At 43.6% G+C, this 22,612-nt stretch overlaps 2 protein-coding genes across 7 annotated transcripts in view; one reads left to right on the top strand and one right to left on the bottom strand.

Moving 5' to 3' along the window:
- Positions 1-1,228, bottom strand: part of slc25a40 (solute carrier family 25 member 40) — a 97,028-nt gene extending 95,800 nt beyond the window's left edge. The window contains exon 1 of one of the 2 annotated variants that reach the window (XM_072508637.1): positions 1,014-1,228. The gene's annotated coding sequence lies outside the window, so the exon portion shown is untranslated. The remainder of the gene's footprint in view (positions 1-1,013) is intronic. The other variant, XM_072508636.1, reaches the window with a different exon arrangement.
- A 234-nt stretch (positions 1,229-1,462) lies between these two features.
- The window catches only part of LOC140424937 (protein DBF4 homolog A-like), a 67,567-nt gene continuing 46,417 nt past the window's right edge, over positions 1,463-22,612 (top strand). For 3 of the 5 annotated variants that reach the window (XM_072508635.1, XM_072508634.1, XM_072508631.1), the window contains exons 1-4: positions 1,463-1,593; positions 17,550-17,644; positions 20,264-20,442; positions 22,399-22,593. In XM_072508635.1, coding sequence (XP_072364736.1) covers positions 17,599-17,644; positions 20,264-20,442; positions 22,399-22,593 — 420 coding nt within the window. In that variant the 5' untranslated portion in view covers positions 1,463-1,593; positions 17,550-17,598. Of the gene's footprint in view, positions 1,594-2,759; positions 2,921-15,102; positions 15,200-17,549; positions 17,645-20,263; positions 20,443-22,398; positions 22,594-22,612 lie in introns of all 5 variants that reach the window. The other 2 variants (XM_072508633.1, XM_072508632.1) reach the window with 2 other exon arrangements.

Raw genomic sequence — 22,612 nt, 5'->3', positions numbered from 1 at the left:
CAGGAAAGAAACTAATCATGCCACATATGTAACCAAATAATTCTAGTTTATGGGCAAGGCATTAAATACATTTAAACACATGACAACTGTAAATGCTTACTGCAATTACTGTCATGTAAAACACCAATGTGCTTCCAAAAAAAGTGAAAAATATGAATCAAGTTCTCCTGAAGTATTAACATTGCTGCAGAAGATAGAATCGGTCATTACATAGTTTTTTTTTTTAAACTGCCACTGCAGTGAGATACAAACTTAAAATGTATTAATTATATGTTCTCTATCAAGAAAAATGCATGTGGCAGGCATCTTACCATTCTCCACAAGTTGGATTGCAGAAATGACAGTATATTTCATTATCAGAATACATCCACAAACCATACTCAATATTGTATTGCTAAGTATTCTAGTTCCAATTTATTAAACAGGATTAGTTTTAAAATCACACTATTAATGTAACTGTAAAATGAAAATGATCCCCAAATTTAGGACGGGAAAATATTTAAATCTGTGAGGGAGCAAATTTTAATCAAATAGTTTGCCTTTGGTTAATCTTAAACCTGTTGGTTTACTTTAAAATGCTAAATAGCAAAGATTTCCATTCCTGTACAGCAAGGGGAAACATATTATTCAGATTTTTGCAATTGGAAACAGGATTTAGAAATATACACACGTGTAAGGTGAAGAGAAATACTCCTGTCTTACACAGAAACACCATTCTTGCGTAATGGAGGCACGAAGAACAGTAAATGTCATATTTCTTTCAAATGCAGTGATACCGGAAAAATTGTTCAAATGACTGCATAACTTTAAAAGAAAATGCTGAATCTTGGCAGCGGCCTGTAAGATGGATGGTACAAATCGTCTAGTGTTGCAGGGACGACTATTCCACCTTACTCACCTTGAGCAACAACTGTCAGTCTGGCAAGAAAATATAAGCAGGCACCAAAAGAAACGCCACAACCGTTGTTCTTTTTTTTTTTTTACACACGCACACAGTTTAAAGAGCTGCTTACCCGTCGAGGTGATGACCAAATAGTGTTCTTTTTGGCGGTGAGTGGATCGGGAAGGACGAGGTGTGGGGATGGTTTTGCAGCCACTCTGGAGTGAGCTGTGCATGCCCGCCCGCCCCCGGGGCTCCTCGCAGCCTCGCCTGCGCTTCACACCCTCCTCCCCCGCTCAGAAACTGTCAGCGGCGCACACGGGCCGTGTTCTCGGTTCATTGCTGCAGTTTGGCAGGCGAGCTGATTCTGAGTGGCCGCCCCGACATGAAACGGTTCCCCGCACATTCGCTATTTGTTTTACCTGAGCCAACCCGCCGATAAATCTACTCGAGGTCATCGGATTTTTAAAAAACATCCGGGAAGAAGAGTTTTTTTGGGGGGTGGGGGGTGTCGGATTTTATCGACCCCACCCGGCGAATCTGACGCACGCGGTGCGTGTGGAAAGTGCGAAGCCGGAGACGCGGATGGTTTTACCTACCTCGGCGCGATTGCGCGAGCGGCGGGAAAAAGGAAAAAAAAAACGGGAGAGAAAATCGAACGGCGGAGAGATAACGAGAGTCTGATAGAGAAAGAGGGAGAGGGAGCGCTGTCGGTGAGTCCGGGGGTTAGGGGTTATTGAAACTGCGAGGAGCTGTATAACGGAGATGGCGGCGGCCCGTTTATCCGCGCCCCCCCCCCCAATTTCACACCGGGTTTAACCTTCCATTTGGATCAGTTGCTGAACCCAAATCCCTGTCTGCTATCTCGGGTGGATTTAAAAGACCTCCGGTACTATTTCGAACAGGAGCAAGCTCCCTTACCCCCTTTGCCCTGGCCCTCCGTCCACAACACGAAAACACCGATCTCTGCTTTTACCACAGTTTTTTTTGATTGTGGGAGCTTGCTGTGCAGAACTTGGCTGCTGACTTTCCTGCATTGCACCAGTGACTACATGTAAAAGTATTTCATTATCTGTAATGCGCTTTGTGATCTCACATTTTGAAAGGTGCTATATAAATGCAAGTTTTATCATTGAAATATCACTGCTGTCTGATTATTCCCAAGTACCTGCTAATTTGCCCAAATAAATCCCTCAAAATTTTCTGAAAAGAAAAAGGTTGGCTCCTTTCTCTCTCAAGAGTAAATTTAAATGCTTACTTTGGTTTTTAGAATTCTCCTGGCTGTAACATTTTCCTCCAGCATTATTTATAGTAAAGCATATTGAATGGATTTTTTAATATGTAATGTTTTAACTGACTGTATTCTGTCAACTGTTGAACTCAGGAAAAAATAGCTCACTAAATTGGCCAGTCCTACATACTTGTGTACCATGATGCCTGTGATGCTCTGTCCACTGAATTGACCAGAGTAAAGTTTTTATTTAACAAAGCAAAAGCCTGAAGATATTGGAAATCTAAAATAAAAACTGGAAATGTCGCAGTAGGTCAGGTAGCATCTGTGGATAACATTTTAGGATAATAACCTTGCCAAGGGAGGGGAGGCATTGGCTTAGTGGTATTGTCACTGGACGAGTAAACCAGAGACCCAGAATAATGCTCTGGGGACCCAGGTTCATATTCCACCACAGCAGATGATGGCATTTTAATTCAATGGGAAAGAAATGTGGAATTAAAAGTAATGATGACCGTGAAACCATTGTTGATTGTCGTAAAAGCCGATCTGGTTCACTACCCGAACAGGGGTTTTTCACAGTAACTTCATTGTAGTGTTACTGTAAGCCGACATGTGACAATAAAGATTATTATTAATGTTCTTTAGGGAAGGAAATCTGTTGTCCTTATCTGGTCTGGCCTACATGTGACTCCAGACCCACAGCAATGTGGTTGACTCTTAACTGCCCCCTCGAGGGCAATTAAGGATGGGCAATACATGCTGGCACAACCTGCAACACCCACATCTCACGAACTAATTAAAAAAAAGTGAGTATGCTATGTTTTAGTCACTACTGGTTGCTCGTATTTGGTTGACTCTTAACTGCCCCCTCAAGCGCAATTAGGGATGGGGAATACATCCCAGGGATGGGAGTAATACCAATACAAGTATTACCAATGCAACTAAAGTGTGGGAAGTTGCGAGAGCAATTGTTGATTTGCTCTAAGTGATGCATCTGATACATTTTTCTCCTGTGCAACCAGCAGCAGGACCTACAAGATGGATAGCAGATTCCTGGAGAGCAATTTGGTACTCTAACCTAATTCTGTAAACCTATTAAACTCCTTGATTAGATTGCCCTTCCATCTTCTATGCCCAAGGGAATACAGTTTAGGTTTATGCAACTTCATAATTTAACTCTCTTAAACCTAGGCAAGATTCCATTTACCATCCTTTTAATTTTTTTTTCTACCTGTATTAACTTTAACACTAACTCTAATTTTTAGTGATTTGTGTTCCTGCAGTTCTCAACATTTAGTAGATACTCCAATTTATCTTGTGTAGGCCCAAAGTGGATAACCTCACATTTTTTTACCAACTCAATCAGTGAAACTTTGCCCACTCCAATTTCAGTTCATCATTTACAACTCACAGCTCCCACCTGCAGTATGTAAAAGCTGCAAGCTATGCTGGTTCTCTCTAACAATCTTGTATTTGCTCATGCACTCGTTCACTCTTTCCTTCATTAGTTATAATCATAGAATTTACAGTGCAGAAGGAGGTCATTCGGCCCATCGAGTCTGCATCGGCCCTTACAAAGAGTACCCTACTGAAGCCCATGTATCTACCCTATCCCCGTAACCCAGTAACCTCCACTTAACATGTTTTGTACACTAAGGGCAATTTAGCATGGCCAATCCACCTAACCCGCACATCTTGGACTGTGGGAGGAAACCGGAGCACCCAGAGGAAACCCACGCAGACACGGGGAGAACGTGCAGACAGTGACCCAGCCGGGAATCGAACCTGGGACCCTGGAGCTGTGAAGCAACTGTGCTAACCATTATGCTGTCGTGCTGCCCTATAGTGCAGCGAGCTGCAAAGCAAGTAGTTCTTGAACATACCCTGGAAACTTTTTTGGGATTTTACCTTGCTTATTGATAAACTATTTTAGGTTTGTAGATGGAATTCACTGTTTCTGAAGACATGAGCACTTTTGTGTACTAGAAGATAGTCATTTGGTACGTCAGAACTTGTGTATTGCTGAAATAAGACATTTTACCTAAGCTTTTTGTCTCTCACTCATCATGACAATCGGAAGAATACTATTGTCAGGGGAAACAAGTTTATACTGAATGAGGATGAATACAGAACTGGCTTGGTTATAGAAGACCAGAGAGTAGCGGTGGAAAGGTGTTTTTCTGAATGGAGATCTGTAGCTACTGGTGTTCTGCAGGGATCAGTGCTGAGCCCACTGTTGTTTGTATAATATATATATATTTTTTAATTCAGAGTACCCAATTAATTTTTTCCAATTAAGGGGCAATTTAGCATGGCCAATCCACCTACCCTGCAAATCTTTGGATTGTGGGGCGGAACCCACGTGTACACGGGGAGAATGTGCAAACCCCACATGGTCAGTGACCCAGAGCCGGGATCGAACCTGGGACCTCGGCTCCGTGAGGCAGCAGTGCTGACCACTGCGCCACCGTGCTGCCCATTGTTTGTATAATATATAAATGATCTGGAGGAAAATGTGGGTGGTCTGATTAGTAAGTTTGTGGATGATCTGAAGATTGGCGGAGTTGCTGATAGTGCCAAGGATTGTTAGATACAACAGGATATAGATAGATTGGATACTTGGGCACAGAAATGGCAGGTGGCGTTTAATCCGGACAAATGCGAGGTGATGCATTTTGGAGGATCAAATCTAGGTATGAATTATACTGTAAATGTCAGAACCCTTAGAAACATTAACATACAGAAGGATCTGGGCGTGCGGATCCACAGTTCCATAAAAGTGGCAACAAAGGTGGCCAAGGTGATTAAGAAGGCATATGGCATGCCTACCTTCATCAGCCAGGGCATTGAGTACAGGAGTTGGGAAATCATGTTGCAGCTATATAAAACCTTGGTTAGGCCACACTTGGAGTATTGTGTACAGTTCTGGTCACCACATTATCAGAAGGAAGTGGAAACTTTGGAGAGAGTGCAAAGAAGGTTCACCAGGATGTTGCCTGGTCTCAAGGGTGTTGGCTATGAGGAGAGTTTGAATAAACTAGGATTATTTTCATTAGAAAGACGGAGACTGAGGGGATACCTGATAGAGGCCTACAAAATTATGAGAGGCATAGACAGGGTGGATAGTCAGAGGCTTTTTCCAAGGGTGGAAACGTCAATTACAAGGGGGCACAGGTTTACGGTGAGAGGGGGAAAGTTTAAGGGAGATATGCAGGGTAGGTTTTCACATAGAGAGTGGTGGGTGCCTGGAACGTGCTGCCAGAGGATGTGGCGGAAGCCAGCACATTAGAAACATTTAAGAGGCATCTGGATGGATACATGAATAGGAAGGAAATAGAGTAATATGGTCCGAATAAGGACAGAAGGTTTTCTATTTAGTTGAGCATCATGATTGGCACAGACTTGGAAGGCCGAAGGGCCTGTTCCTGTGCTGTACCTTTCTTTGTTCTTTGAGAAGAGAATGTTGATTGGTTGGCATCTGATTGGTGGAAGTGTTGTCATGGAGAGTTTTTTTCTATTAATTTATAGGATGCGGGCATCGCTGCTCAGGCCAGCATTTATTGCCCATCCCTAGTTGCCCTTCAGAAGGTGGTGGTGAGTTGCATTCTTGAACCGCTGCAGTCCTTGAGGTGTAGGTACACCCACTGTGCTGTTAGGGAGGGAGTTCAAGGATGTTGCCTCAGTGTCAGTGAAGGAAGGCCAATACATTTCCAAGTCAAGGTGGTGAGTAAGTTGGAGGGGAACCCCCAGATAGTGGGGTTCCCAGGTATCTGCTGCTCTTGTCCTTCCAGATGGTAATGGACGTGGGTTTGGAAGGTACTGCCTAAGGAACTTTGTTGAGTTACTGCAGTGCAATTTGTAGATGCTACACACAGCTGCCATTGTTCGCCGGCGGTGGAGGGATTGAATGTTTGTGGAAAGAGGGGCAATCAAACGGGCTGCTTTGTCCTGGATGGTGTTAGGCTTCTTTTTTAATTTAGAGTACCCAATTCATTTTTTCCAATTAAGGGGCAATTTAGCGTGGCCAATCCACCTAGCTTGCACATTTTTGGGTTGTGGGGGCGAAACCCACGCAAACACGGGGAGAATGTGCAAACTCCACACGGACAGTGACCCAGAGCCGGGATCGAACCTGGGACCTTGGCGCCGTGAGGCCACAGTGCTAACCCACTGCGCCACTGTACTGCCCGGGTAGTGTTAGGCTTCTTGACTGTTGTTGGGGCTGCACTCATCCAGGCAAGTGGAGAGTTTTCCATTACACTCCTGACTTGTGCCGTGTAGATGGTGGACAGGCTTTGGGGGGGTCAGGAGGTGAGTTACTCACCATAGGATTCCTAGTATTTGACCTGCCCTGGTAGCCACAGCATTAATATGGCTAGTCCAGTTCAGTTTCTGATCAATTGTAACCCCCAGGATGCTGGTTATGGGGGATTCAGTGAGGGTAATGCCATTCAATGTCAAGGATTGGTGATTAGATCCTCTCTTGTAGGAGATGGTCATTGCCTGGCACTTGTGAGGCATGAATTTAACTTGCCACTTGTCAGCCCAAGTCTCAATATTATCTAGGTCGTGCTGCACTTGGACATGGACTGCTTCTTTATCTGAGGTGTCGTGAATAGTGCTGATTTGTGCAGTTATTCGCAAACATACCCACTTCAGACCTGATGAAGGAAGGGAGGTCATTGATGAAGCAGCTGAAGATGGTTGTACCTAGGACACTATCCTGAGGAACTCCTGTAGTGATGGCCTGGAGCTGAGAATGATTGACCTCCAACCACCACAACCATTTTCCTTTGTGTCAGGTATGACTTCAACCAGCGGAGAGTTTTCCCCTTGATTCCCATTGACTCCAGTTTAGCTAGGGCTCCTTGATGCCATACTTGGCCAAATGCTGCCTTGATGTCAAGGGCAGCCACTCTCCCCTCACGTTTGGCATTCAGCTCTTTTGTTCATAGAACATAGAACGATACAGCGCAGTACAGGCCCTTCGGCCCATGATGTTGCACCGAAACAAAAGCCATCTAACCTACGCTATGCCATTATCATCCATATGTTTATCCAATAAACTTTTAAATGCCCTCAATGTTGGCGAGTTCACTACTGTTGCAGGTAGGGCATTCCACGGCCTCACTACTCTTTGCGTAAAGAACCTACCTCTGACCTCTATCTATTACCCCTCAGTTCAAAGCTATGTCCCCTCGTGCCAACCATTTCCATCCGCGGGAGAAGGCTCTCACTGTCCACCCTATCTAACCCCCTGATCATTTTGTATGCCTCTATTAAGTCTCCTCTTAACCTTCTTCTCTCTAACGAAAACAACCTCAAGTCCATCAGCCTTTCCTCATAAGATTTTCCCTCCATACCAGGCAACATCCTGGTAAATCTCCTCTGCACTCGCTCCAAAGCCTCCACGTTCTTCCTATAATGCGGTGACCAGAACTGTACGCAATACTCCAAATGCGGCCGTACCAGAGTTTTGTATAGCTGCAAAATGAATTTCTGACTCCGGAACTCAATCCTTTTACCAATAAAGGCCAACACTCCATAGGCCTTCTTCACAACCCTATCAACCTGGGTGGCAACTTTCAGGGATCTATGTACATGGACACCTAGATCCCTCTGCTCATCCACACTTCCAAGAACTTTACCATGAGCCAAATATTCCGCATTCCTGTTATTTCTTCCAAAGTGAATCACCTCACACTTCTCTACATTAAACTCCATTTGCCACCTCTCAGCCCAGCTCTGCAGCTTATCTATATCCCTCTGTAACCTGCTAAATCCTTCCACACTGTCGACAACACCACTGACTTTAGTATCGTCTGCAAATTTACTCACCCACCCTTCTGCGCCTTCCTCTAGGTCATTGATAAAAATGACAAACAGCAACGGCCCCAGAACAGATCCTTGTGGTACTCCACTTGTAACTGAACTCCATTCTGAACATTTCCCATCAACCACCACCCTCTGTCTTTCAGCTAGCCAATTTCTGATCCACATCTCTAAATCACCCTCAATCCCCAGCCTCTGTATTTTCTGCAATAGCCTACCGTGGGGAACCTTATCAAACGCTTTGCTGAAATCCATATACACCACATCAACTGCTCTACCCTCGTCTACCTGTTCAGTCACCTTCTCAAAGAACTCGATAAGGTTTGTGAGGCATGACCTACCCTTCACAAAGCCATGCTGACTGTCCCTGATCATATTATTCCTATCTAGATGATTATAAATCTTGTCTCTTATAATCCCCTCCAAGACTTTACCCACTACAGACGTGAGGCTCACCGGTCTATAGTTGCCGGGGTTGTCTCTGCTCCCCTTTTTGAACAAAGGGACCACATTTGCTATCCTCCAGTCCTCTGGCACTATCCCTGTAGCCAATGATGACATAAAAATCAAAGCCAAAGGTCCAGCAATCTCTTCCCTGGCCTCCCAGAGAATCCTTGGATAAATCCCATCAGGCCCCGGGGACTTATCTATTTCCAGCCTGACCAGAATTGCCCACACCTCTTCCCTACGTACCTGCATGCCATCTATTCTAATAGCCTGGGTCTCAGCATTCTCCTCCACAACATTATCTTTTTCCTGAGTGAATACTGACGAAAAATATTCATTTAGTATCTCGCCTATCTCTTCAGACTCCACACACAACTTCCCATCCCTGTCCTTGACTGTCTCTTTCCCTAGTCATTCGCTTATTCCTGACATACCTATAGAAAGGTTTTGGGTTTTCCTTGATCCTACCTGCCAAATACTTCTCATGTCCCCTCCTTGCTCGTCTTAGCTCTCTCTTTAGATCCTTCCTCGCTACCTTGTAACTATCCATCGCCCCAACTGAAACTTCACACCTCATCTTCACATAGGCCTCCTTCTTCCTCTTAACAAGAGATTCCACTTCTTTGGTAAACCACGGTTCCCTCGCTCTACGCCTTCCTCCCTGCCTGACCGGTACATACTTATCAAGAACACGCAGTAGCTGATCCTTGAACAAGCTCCACTTATCCAGTGTGCCCAACACTTGCAGCCTACTTCTCCACCTTATCCCCCCGAAGTCACGTCTAATGGCATCATAATTGCCCTTCCCCCAGCTATAACTCTTGCCCTGTGGTGTATACTTATCCCTTTCCATCATTAACGTAAACGTCACCGAATTGTGGTCACTGTCCCCAAAGTGCTCTCCTACCTCCAAATCCAACACCTGGCCTGGTTCATTACCCAAAACCAAATCCAACGTGTCCTCGCCTCTTGTTGGCCTGTCAACATATTGTGTCAGGAAACCCTCCTGCACACACTGTACAAAAAAACGACCCATCTAATGTACTCGAACTATATCCTTTCCAGTCAATATTTGGAAAGTTAAAGTCTCCCATAATAACTACCCTGTTACTTTCGCTCTTATCCAGGATCATCCTCGCCATCCTTTCCTCTACATCCCTAGAACTATTTGGAGGCCTATAGAAAACTCCCAACAGGGTGACATCTCCTTTCCTGTTTCTAACCTCAGCCCATACTACCTCGGAAGATGAGTCCCCATCTAGCATCCTCTCCGCCACCGTAATACTGCTCTTGACTAGCAGCGCCACACCTCCCCCTCTTTTGCCTCCTTCTCTGAGCTTACTAAAACACCTAAACCCCGGAACCTGCAACATCCATTCCTGTCCCTGCTCGATCCATGTCTCCGAAATGGCCACAACATCGAAGTCCCAGGTACCAACCCATGCTGCCAGTTCCCCTACCTTATTTTGTATAATCCTGGCATTGAAGTAGACACACTTCAAACCACCTACCTGAACACTGGCCCCCTCCTGCGACGTCAAATCTGTGCTCCTGACCTCTATACTCTCATTCTCCCTTACCCTAAAACTACAATCCAGGTTCCCATGCCCCTGCTGCATTCATGTTTGAACCAAGGCTGTTATGAGATCAGGAGCTGAGTGACCTTGGTGGACCCCAAACTGAGTATCAGGGAGCAGGTTAATGCTGACTAAGTGCTGCTTGATAGCACTGTTGATGCCTCCTTCCATCCTTTTGCTGATGATGGAGAGTAGACTGATAGGGTGGTAATTGGCTGGGTTGGATTTTCCTGTTTATTGTGCACAGGACACACCTGGGCAATTTTCCACATTACCCAGTGTTGTAGCTGTACTAGAACAGTTTGGCTACAAGTCTTCAGTACTATTGCTGGGATATTGTCAGGGCCCATCGCATTTGCAGTATCCATTGCCCTCAGCCATTACTTGATATTTCATCGAATTTACAGTGCAGAAGGAGGCCACCCCACCCATCGGGTCTGCACTGGCCCCTGGAAAGAGCATCCTACCCAAGCCCACACCCCACCCTCCCCATAACCCAGCAACCTCACCCAACCTTTTTTTGATCACTAAGGGCAATTTAGCATGGCCAATCCACCTAACCTGCATATCTTTGGACTGGGAAGAAACCTGAGCACCCGGAGGAAACCCACGCTGACACGGGGAGAACATGCAGACTCCACACAGGCAGTAACCCAAGCCGGGAATCGAACCTGGGACCCTGGAGTGTGAAGCAACTGTTCTACCACTGTGCTGTCGTGCTGCTTGGTGATAAAACGTAGAGTGAATCGTATTGGCTAAAGACTGACATATGTGATGCTGGGGACCTTCAGAGGAAAGTGCGTTGGATCATTCACTCGGCACCTCTGGCTGAAGGTTGTTGCAAATGCCTCAGCCTTGTCTTTTACACATATGTGCTGGGCTCCTATTGTCCAACACCAATCACTGCTGGATGTGGCAGGACTACAGAGCTTTGTTCTGATGCATTCACTGTGGAATCGCTTAGCTCTATCTATTACTTGCTGCGTATGCTGTTTAGCAGACAAGTACTCAGTCCTGTTTGTAGCTTCAGCAGGTTGACACCTCATTTTTCGGTATGCCTGATGTTGCTCCTGGCATGCACTCCTGCACTCTTCATTGAACCAAGGTTGATCCCCTGGCTTGGTGGTAATGGTGGAGTGAGGGATATGCACCAATTAATGGTGAGTAACAGTTTTTTTTAATAAAATATTTTATTGAAAATTTTTGGTCAACCAACACAGTACATTGTGCATCCTTTACACAATATTATAACAACACAAATAACAATGACCTATTTTATAAACAGAAAATGAATAAATAATAAATAACAAAAATGAAATCTAACCCTAATTGGCAACTGCCTTATCACAAGTAACACTCTCCAAAAATATAATTTAACAGTCCAATATATAATTATCTGTAGCAACGACCTATACATATTATACAGTATATATTAACAACCCTGAGAGTCATTCTGGTTCCCCCAACCCCCGATCCTGGGCTGCTGCTGCCTTCTTTTTTCCATTCCATCTATCTTTCTGCGAGGTATTCGACGAACGGTTGCCACCGCCTGGTGAACCCTTGAGCCGACCCCCTTAGAACAAACTTAATCCGCTCTAGCTTTATAAACCCTGCCATGTCATTTATCCAGGTCTCCACCCCCGGGGGCTTGGCTTCTTTCCACATTAGCAATATCCTGCGGCGGGCTACTAGGGACGCAAAGGCCAAAATATCGGCCTCTCTCGCCTCCTGTACTCCCGGCTCTTGTGCAACCCCAAATATAGCCAACCCCCAGCTTGGTTCGTCCCGGACCCCCACTACTTTTGAAAGCACCTTTATCACCCCCATCCAAAACCCCTGTAGTGCCGGGCATGACCAAAACATATGGGTATGATTCCCTGGGCTTCTCGAGCACCTCGCACACCTATCCTCCACCCCAAAAAATTTACTGAGCCGTGCTCCAGTCATATGCGCCCTGTGTAATACCTTAAACTGAATCAGGCTTAGCCTGGCACACGAGGACGACGAGTTTACCCTGCTTAGGGCATCTGCCCACAGCCCCTCCTCGATCTCCTCCCCCAGCTCTTCTTCCCATTTCCCTTTTAGTTCATCTACCATAGTCTCCCCTTCGTCCCTCATTTCCCTGTATATATCTGACACCTTACCATCCCCCACCCATGTCTTTGAGATCACTCTGTCCTGCACCTCTTGTGTCGGGAGCTGCGGGAATTCCCTCACCTGTTGCCTCGCAAAAGCCCTCCGTTGCATATACCTGAATGCATTCCCTTGGGGCAACCCATATTTCTCGGTCAGCGCTCCCAGACTCGCAAACTTCCCATCCACAAACAGATCTTTCAGTTGCGTTATTCCTGCTCTTTGCCACATTCCATATCCCCCATCCATTCCCCCCGGGGCAAACCTATGGTTGTTTCTTATCGGGGGGACCCCCCCCCCCCCCCAAGGCTCCAGTCTTTCCCCTATGCCGTCTCCACTGTCCCCAAATCTTCAGTGTAGCCACCACCACTGTGCTTGTGATCTAGTTCCTCGGCGAGAACGGCAATGGGGCTGTCACCATAGCCTGTAGGCTAGTCCCCCTACAGGACGCCCTCTCTAATCTCTTCCATGCCGCTCCCTCCTCCTCCTCCCATCCACTTACTCACCATTGAAATATTAGCGGCCCAATAATACTCACTTAGGCTCGGTAGTGCCAGCCCCCCCCTATCCCTGCTACGCTGTAAGAATCCCTTCCTCACTCTCGGGGTCTTCCCGGCCCACACAAAACCCATGATGCTCTTTTCAATCCTTTTTAAAAAAGCCTTCGTGATCACCACCGGGAGGCACTGAAACACAAAGAGGACTCTCGGGAGGACCACCATCTTAACCGCCTGCACCCTCTCTGCCAGTGACAGGGATACCATATCCCATCTCTTGAAATCCTGGCTTGTTCATTTGTGGATAAGACATATGACGCACACACGACATTGGATCCTTATTAAACAATTTCACACATGCCGCAAACTTAAGCCCAATTCCAAACCTCTCCAATACCACAAACAGATAGCTCCACTCCACCCAATCAAACACCTTCTCCGCATCCAGCGCCACCTCCATCCAACTCATTCCCTTCTGCCGGAGAAAGCACCACATTCAACAGCCGCCGCACATTTGATGACAACTGCTTGCCCTTTATGAACCCCGTCTGATCTTCCCCAATAACCATCGGAATGCACCCCTCCATCCTGAGGGCCAACACTTTCGCCAATATCTTGGCAATCACATTCAACAGAGATATGGGCCTTGCGACCCACACTCCACCGGATCCTTGCCCTTTTTAAGCAGCAACAAAATGGATGCCTGACCCATCGTCTCTGGCAGTGCCCCCTGACCATCGCGTCGCCGAACATTTCCACCAACAGCGAGCCAACATATCCTTAAACTTTTTATAAAATTCCACTGGTAAACCATCCAGGCCTGGTGCCTTGCACATCTGCATTCTCCCTATCGTCGTCTGCACTTCTTCTACCCCCACTGGCTCCTCCAAATCTGCCCTCTCCTATTTCAGGACACTCCAAATCACTTTTTGAAAAACCTCATATCTGACTCATCCTCTGGGGGCTCTGACTTATACAAATCCCTGTACAACTCTTCAAAAACTTTGTTCATCTGCTCCGGTGCCACTGCCAGCTGACAGCCATTTATTGAGTTCAGTTTTGTGATGTCTAGTACCATAACCATTCCATTGTTACCTACAACATACAGCTTAAAATACTTTCTTCTACTCCACTTTATCAAACCATCTTAAAAATCTGTTCTCTTCTCAGGATGTTTTAGGGAATGAATGATGGCCTACAATCCCCCATTAGATTTTACGTTCAGTCATCTAGATTTTTCCAATCCTTTTATAGTCACCAACCACTGTCACCTTGATTTTTACAAGCAATCATTTCACCTTGTATTAATTTGTTTTGTCACTTTCCTTTTTCTTTTTAAGTTTGGATATAGAGACCTGCAACTGAGCATAATATTTTTCTCCTTATTATCTATTTAGCAACTGCCATGAACTGGGGCAAAAAAGCACCGAAGCATGATGAAATTCACAATTTCTCCCACTATGTGCAGCAAATTTATGTTTAGCAATTGCGTACTCTCCTGAAAAATAAACATGGGTGTGAGGAAATTCACCCAACCATAATTGGCCATTAGTTAATTATTAGCTGATATCTTGATCCCATGTATGAATTGACTAGATGTCAAATGCAAGACTTTCCAAAATAAATTCATGGGTAATGGCATTGCAGGCAAGGTTGGTATTTATTGCCCATCCTGAGTACTTTGAGAAGACGTTGCGGAACATTTTTATTGAAGTGGTTTGCTACAGCTGAGTGGTTTGCTAGGCCATGTCAGTGAGCAATTAAAGGTCACAATGGCCAGACCCTTAATTCTTCCTTGAAGAATATTAGTGAGTAAGTTGTTTTTTTTATTCAGTAGCTTCATGATCAAGATTTTTTCTTTTAACAGCTTTTTTTCCCCATTTTTTATAAACTGAATTTATATTCTGAAACTGCCGTGGGGTTTGAACTCTCATTGCCTGGATTACTAGTCCAGGATAAAGAGTCTAACAGCATAATCACAATGTAATAATAATCTTTATTCGTGTAACAAGTAGGCTTACATTAACACCGCAATAAAGTTACTGTGAAATTCCACTAGTCGCCACATGACAGCGGCTGACAATGCAATTTAAGAAAGATGTTTGAGGTGATACGTTTTAAAAGGGGAACTAAGGAATCAAAGTTTTCCTAAAACTTTGGGATGTAGCTGACACTGGAATGGCTGGCATTTCCTATTCAACCCTAGTTGCCCTCGAAAAGGTGAGAGTCTTGAATCAATGCGGACCAAGTGTTGAAAGAATCTCTGCAATTGGGTCATGTTGCTCATTTTGATCCCAACAGCGTCACCAATACTGTTGCTAATGTTAATGATAATGTTGGTGAACCACAAGCCTTCCCTTATATCGAACAAATGACCACGCAGCCAGTTAGTTAGTTCAAAAGATGGTTTATTTACATACACAAGAGTTACCTTGACATGTAAACACAATACTACAAGTTAAACTACACCTATCAGCTACAATAACCTATACTTAACTTCAGGGCGAACGGCACTGTGCAAATGGATATGGCCTTTATCTGGATTTCACTCGGCTGGTTCGAAGAAAGTGGCTCCGTCTCTGCCGGGCTCATCCATCAGGTAGCGATCGTTGGTCTTGAACTTGGCTGGCTGTTCCTGCTACAGTTGGGCTGGCACAGGCCGGATCCAAAAGAGACAGAACACATGGCTGTGCTCTCTTTTATCCCTGTGGGATTTCGCGCTCTGGGGCGGTCCTTAACCTTGGACCCAATAGTTCAACAATAGGACAATAGCGGTCATTGACCTTGGCAGTTGGGCTTTCTGAGTAAATGGAGTGGCACTGATCAGTCTGTGGCTGTACCGGTTTCTTGATTGGATATCTGTTGCCCTGGGAAAATGGACAATTAAAATGCAAACAAACAGGTCTGATTACCTGTGTTTCTGATACACATAGGCTCTGTATCTGTCTGAGTCCTGGGTTGGCCATAATTCCCATGGTCCTTTGCAGGTGGCCATCTTCGATGGCTACAGTCAGTGCAGACTTGATGGGCCAAATGGTCTCCTTCTGCACTGTAGAGATTCCAACATTCTGTGACACTTGCTGCATTGCTAGGTGAGTTTGGGTGGTGCCTGTGGAGAAATAGGGAATGCTATGGATGAACATTGAGACCTGGTGGTTCAAATACACAATTCTTGAAAGTGCAAGAAAGCCATAAAAATGGCACTGGCCCTTTTGATAGAGTGCAAGTAATTTTGTTCAAGGCAATGATTTAGATGAGTTATTGTGAAGCATAAGTTCACTAGAATATTGGTCAGGATGAGAATTTTATTTATGAGACTAAATTTAAGTTGCTGGGATTACTTCCACTGGAGATGCATTGATTAAGGGGAGATATATGAAGGTTTTTAGTATTGTTGAGGATTGTGATGAGAGTGAATATGAAAAGCCTATTTTCAGATTGAGGAAACAGTGACAAGGGATGATCAATGCAAAATTATAACCGAATGATTCGAGAGGTTATGTGAAATTTCTTTACACAGGTATTAAAGTTTGAAATGCTTTGCTGCAGAGTGTTGAGTCAGAGATCATTGTATCTTCAAGGGAAAAGTAGATAAAGCTTTAAAGCCGCGTAAGAGATAGAGATATTGAGAGAATAAGATGGGAAAATTGATTAGCAAGGAGCTAATACATAGGTGAAGTGTAAAATAGTTATCTCTTGTGCTATAAACACATGCAGTTCCATGTTTTAAATTAAAAAGTCTTAAGACAGAAATGTCTCTTTATTGTGTCAAGTCAGGTGGGAAGAGTGGAGTGTAGTCCATCGGCTGCACTGTTGGCTTTTCCCACCATACCTATTTACATGTTCTCAAGAAGAATCCTGGGGGCAGGTCCTGTCACGCTCCGTCAGCAACCTCTGACGCTGACAAATCGGGGCATCCTTTTTAAGGGTACCCCCGATCTGAAAACAAAAATAAAAAAGAACAGAAATACCCACGGAACCATGTGCATGTTCACAGATCTTTGAAGACAGCAGGGTAGGTTGATCAGGTGACTAAGAAGGCCTATAGGATTCTTGCCTTTATTAACCGAGGCATTGAATGTAAGAGCAGGCAGGGAGGTTCTGCTGGAGCTGAGTAAAACACGGGTTAGGCCCCAGCTGGAGTACTGTGTGCAGTTCTGGTCACCATACTATAGAAAGGAAGTGATTGCACTGGAGAGGATGCAGAGGAGATTCATCAGGATATTGCCTGGGCTGGATCGTTTCAGCTATCAAGAGAGACTGGATGGGCTGTGGTTGTTTTCCGTGGAGCAGAGAAGGCCGAGAGGGGGGACTTGATTGAGATGTATAACATTATGAGGGAAATACTGTGGACAGGAATGTACTTTTCCCCTTTGTGGAGGGGTCAATAACCAGGGGCATAGATTTAAGATAATGGGCAGGGGGTTTATAGGAGATGTGAGGAAAAACAGTTTCACCCAGAGGGTGGGTTGGAATCTGGAATTCACTGACTGAAAGGGTGGCAGAGGCGAGAACCCTCGCAAAGATGAGTACTTGAAATGCCATTGCATACAAGGCTATGGACCAAGTGCTGGAAAATGGGATTAGAATAGTTAGGTGCTTGATGGTCAGCGCGGACGCGATGGGCCGAGGATCTCTTTCCATGCTGTAAATCTCTATCACTCTAACCTTCCCATCCTGCACCTCCCGCCGGTGTGGAAACCATTTTGGGACTCTCCCTTGATTCTTGTCTGCAAAAATGGTGGTGAAAAATCCTCTTAGTGTTAGCATGTTCCAAAACAGGTTTGTAATTTGGATTGACATGTGAATGAGTCACTATCCAGTGGAGTGCTCTGTCTAACCACACTGAATACCAAATGTGATGTAATCATTGCGAGTGACCTGCAGCCAATTGTAAGAAGGATCTATTGAATATATATTCTAATACTAATCTGGTTAACAACTTTCAGGTACTTCATAAAGAGAAATGGTATAGGAAGAATGTGATTTTACTTTAAAATGAAACCTCGTACTAAAACTGCAGACAGCAAATTACTGCCAAACCGTAAGTATATAGTTTTGATGTTGAACCACAAGGTTTTGTCTTTGCAAAATTCTGAAATTGGAAAAGGAGTGCAATTTTGTTTTTCAGGAAGCCAAGTAAGCAGACAAAAAACTATTGTGACCCTGAAATACATATAGATATTACAATTAATAGGGTATTCCAGTCACTGTTTATTTCATCGTCATTTACTTTTCATGCTTTCATTATTACTTACATGTTTAGTAGCAGACGGACAGGAAAATACTGAACAACAGTTCAACCCCGTGCTATGCACTTCATATTTGATACTCCTAAATGCCACAATATTCTCTCCAGCTGTAATCCAACTTTTGAAGAGTAAAATCTGAAGGGTAGTTTGAGATGTTTTTGTGAAGGTCACAAAGACATGTTAAATCTTACCTGTCTATCTAGTGGCATCAATCACTTGCTAAGCAGTTCCTTATGCACCAGAACAGATTCACTGACCAATCTTTACTTGTATGTAAACCAAACTTACCAAGTGAACAAGGCCAAGGACTTCCCAATGCAATGTGAGGATGAAGCATTTAGCAAATAATGAGAACGTATAGCAAATTCAGTAAGACAAAAATGTAAAAGAACTATTTCTCTTTCTGTCTGTCCTTTTTAACTTAGTTTTTTTGCATGTTCTAAACTAATCTCTTGGATCTCTTGATGCTCTTTCCAACTAGCCATGTTACATATGAACAAGGATAGACCATTCAGTCCAAGTGTGCTCCATTATTCAACTGGATCGTGGCTGATATATACCTCAAATCCATTTATCCAGCTTTTCTCCATTTCCTTTGATATTGTTACCTAACAAACATTTATCTGCCTTGAAAGCTCCCGTTTCCATAGTCCACTCATGTTTTGTGGCAGAAAAATGTAGATCCCTACTATTTTGTATGAAAAAGAAATTCCTAATTTCACTCCTGGCTAGTTTAATTCTAATTTTAACACACACCTCCAACATCATTGTCGTCCGTCTGGGTGGGACTGTCATGTGGTTCCATTCTTATTTATCTAATCAATCCAGGGAGTCACTTGAAATGGCTTCCATACAGTAACCTCTGGTATCCCCCAAGGCCCCTTCCTATTTCCCATCTACAAGCTGTCCCTCGGCAATATTACCAAAGGCACAAATTTAGTTTTCACCTGTACACTGACAACAGCAAACTCAACCTCACCAACAGCTCTCTTGACTCTTCCACTTTGCTAAATTATTAGATTGCTAACCTGACATCCCCTACGAGATGAGCTAATTTAGAAACCCAGGGTAATGCTCTGGGACCAGGATTCAAATCTCACCATGGAAGTTGGTGAAATTTGAATTCAATAAAAATCAGGAATTAAGAGTGATGATGACCATGAACCCATTGTCGATTGTTGTAAAACCCACCTGGTTCACTAATGTCCTTTAGGGAAGGAAACCTGTTGTCCTTACCTGGCCTAGACCACATGTGGCTCCAGGTCCTTCCCTGACCTGGATGACCTGTAACTCCAGAACCACAGCAATGTGGTTGATTCCTGTGCCTTCAGGAGTGGACAAGAAATGCTGGCACAGCCAGCGATGCCTACATCCCATGAACACATTTTTTTTAAACTCCCAAATCTCCCTTAGTTGCAGGAATTAATTGTATGCAACAAAATAACCCGAAGATAAAAAGTTTAAGCATCTCTACTCTGGAACATTGATTCATATGTGCTCCCTGTTAATTATGTAAGAGACTTGACAGGTTAGATACTCGGTTAATACATATTTGCACTGTCAAATATACACTGTCCAATTGTCTGCATTGCAAAGTGCTGACTACAAACATTTACGATAGTTTTGAGTACAATGAGAGTGTAAAATCTTTTGTGACAAGAGTGTGAATGGGATGTAGCCCATCAGCACTATATAATTCCAAATCTCCAGTTTATTTGTCTCTAGCAAGATTGGATAAGTCAAATAAATCTGAGTAGCGCAGTTAACATCTATGGCTTAATACTGGTTTCATAATTTATTTTATATGTTTCCGGGATGGGAGCGGGCAACATGAATCATGTATGTGTAAAGTTCGAATAAACCATAACAATCACTCGTTGTTTGATTGAAATTTTATTTCTTCCCACCTTGTTTTTAAGTTAATGGTTCCTGAATGGCCTTATTAAATTTGAACCGAGTGGCTTGCTAGGACATTTTAGAGGGCCATTGCTGTGGGCCTGGAGTTACATATAAAGCAAACTGGATAAGGGTGGTAGATTTCCTTCCCTAAAGGATATTAGTGGATTTTTACAGTGGCCTATGATATCTACAGTATCCATGGTCACCTTTACTGAGACTAGCTTTCAATTTCATATTTTTTAAATTAATTTAATTTCAATTTGACCAGCTGTCGTGCTGAGATTAGAGCATTAGCCTGGGTCTCTGGGTTATTAGTCCAGTGACATTAACACAACACCATCTTTATATAAATTATTTTTTCATGTCAGATGTCTTGTTTTGGTTGACACCTAATGTAGTGAATCATGGCATAGATCTACATCCTGTCACTCTGTGTGATTCTATTTAATGTTATGGTGTTTTTAAAGCTGCATTTTCTACTAAAGTGGTTCAATGAGTATTCTTTATTGTAGGATTAACAGTACATGGAAAATCCGGAAGAAGTAAAGGACCGCTAAAGTCATTACAGAGAGGAGTTAACAAAGCAGCAGATATCAAATTAAAACCTTTCACTGGAAAAGTTTTTTACCTTGACCTGCCATCCAGTAAACATACTGAAAACTTAGAGAAGGATCTACAAGATCTAGGAGGGGTATGTTCACAATCACAAGAATAATCAGTTTTATTTTTTAAGAAACTGAGGAATGCAATCTTCCTGTTCCTATTGAACATTAAAGCAGCAGTTAAATCGACCTTTACTTTAAATTGTAAAGTTCAACTTTTTAACACTTGGTTTTGCATACTTGACAAATACTTAGTTGGGGACAGGGGAACATTATGACATTTGCATAACTCAATGGCTGGATCCTTGAGTTGTGCAAATTTGAGTTTTTAATGATCAAACACAAAGGACTGGACCCAATGAGAGGGCCAGCTATCGGTTCAGCCTTTGAAGCAGTGGAGCAGATAGTGAAGTTCTTTGACAGGTGAGCCATTTGTTTAGCCTTTGAAACATCTGTTTTTAAAAGGCTTTAAACGTATTCAACTCAAGGCTTTGTTGACAAAGTTGTGGAATGGAATCTCCAAACTCCAGAAATGGATTCAGCTCAGCAAAGGTTGTTGGTACAACAGTCAAGGGTACTATGAGCATTGTTTACTTGCAGTCAAGGGTTCTGTGAGCATTGTTTATTTTTACAGTTACATGAGCATCTCATAGATTTCCCAGTGTTATTATAAGGCTTGTGAGTTATGTCCATAGTAGAGACTGGATAAGTTGGCATGCAGGATATGGGGCACGTGGACTGATGTCACAGCAAATAAAGGTGGGCCTTCTATCCTGCCCACCTTGGCATTTGCCTGCTTGGGAGGCGGCAGCCCAATTCCAACCTGCCTTCTACCCTGCCATGGAAATAGTGTGGGTGAACGATTTCTGCTTCAAGGGGACCGTCCAACCGTATGTTTTTCCATTAATTTTGTTTGTATCACAAAATGCTCTTCTAAGTTGAATAATATAAATGTCTTTCTTGTGCAGACATACAATTATGGACTATTCGATGGTCAGGTGGTAGCGCGGGCTGCTGCACATATACAATAGTAGGAAGTATTACTCCTTGACTTCAATGCTGCCTAAAATTTAATTGCCACTTCAATAATTTACTAGTTTCCAAATGGTCAGTCCACTATTGCACTTTTCATGAGATTGAAGTCGAAATTGGTAGAGGTCTCATTCTTATAATGAGCGCCATAGCAGTTCAACATCCTACACTTGATCTTTGTGGACATTCAAGCCACTGCTAAATTTGTCTTTCATCCCAACACCCTTGTGTTTGCTAATCCTCACTGGTTCCTGATCTAATCCTCACTGGTTCCTGATCTAATCCTCACTGGTTCCTGATCTAATCCTCACTGGTTCCTGATCTAATCCTCACTGGTTCCTGGACTAACAATGCCTCAATTTTAAAATTGTCATCCTTATTTTCAAATCCCTCCATAGCTTTCCTCCTACATAACTCTGCCTTTTCTAAGCCTGTAAACCTTCATAATCTATGCACTCCTCCAAATCTGGCCCCTTGCACTTTCTGATTTTATTTAGTCCATTGGCAGCTGTGCTATCTGCTGCCTTGGCCCTAAGTTTCTCCATCTTTCTATCTTCTGTTAAGAAAACCTATTGTTAAAACCTTAAAATCTAGGGGCCGGTTTAGCACAGTGGGCTAAACAGCTGACTTGTAATGCAGAACAAGGCCAGCAGCGTGGGTTCAATTCCCGTACCGCCCTCCCCGAACAGGCGCTGGAATGTGGCAACTAGGGGCTTTTCACAGTGACTTCATTAAAGCCTACTTGTGACAATAAGCGATTATTATTATTATTATCTCTCATATTGTGTCTTGGCCACTTGACTTGCTAACTCCTCATGTGGCAGAGTGTTTTCAAGCACCTTAGGACATTTCACTGCATTAAATGTGCCACACAAATACTAGTTACTGTTATCAAAAGAAAACTAGGAACCTGGTGCCAATTATGCAATGATAGAGCTGGAAAATATGTTGTCTGCATAATTTTCAAAAGTCCTTTCTAATCAATTTTTCCTTTGTATTTTATTTCAATATAGACAATTGAAAAGTTTCTCAGCAAAGATATTAATTACATCATTTCAAATAGAAGTGAGGCAAAATTTGCCCAGACTACAGGGAAGAACTCCCCTGTACCAAGCCCAGATTCTGTTCAGAATGCTGGAAACACGTCTCCCCATCTGAGCAGTCGAAAAGAAAGTCATGAAGGAAGCTCACATAGAGCTTTGGAGATGGTATGTTTCAGGGTGTATT

Source organism: Scyliorhinus torazame, chromosome 6, assembly GCF_047496885.1.
Source record: "Scyliorhinus torazame isolate Kashiwa2021f chromosome 6, sScyTor2.1, whole genome shotgun sequence".
NCBI classification, from domain to species: Eukaryota; Metazoa; Chordata; class Chondrichthyes; order Carcharhiniformes; family Scyliorhinidae; genus Scyliorhinus; species Scyliorhinus torazame.
This window is presented reverse-complemented; position numbering and strand designations above follow the sequence as displayed.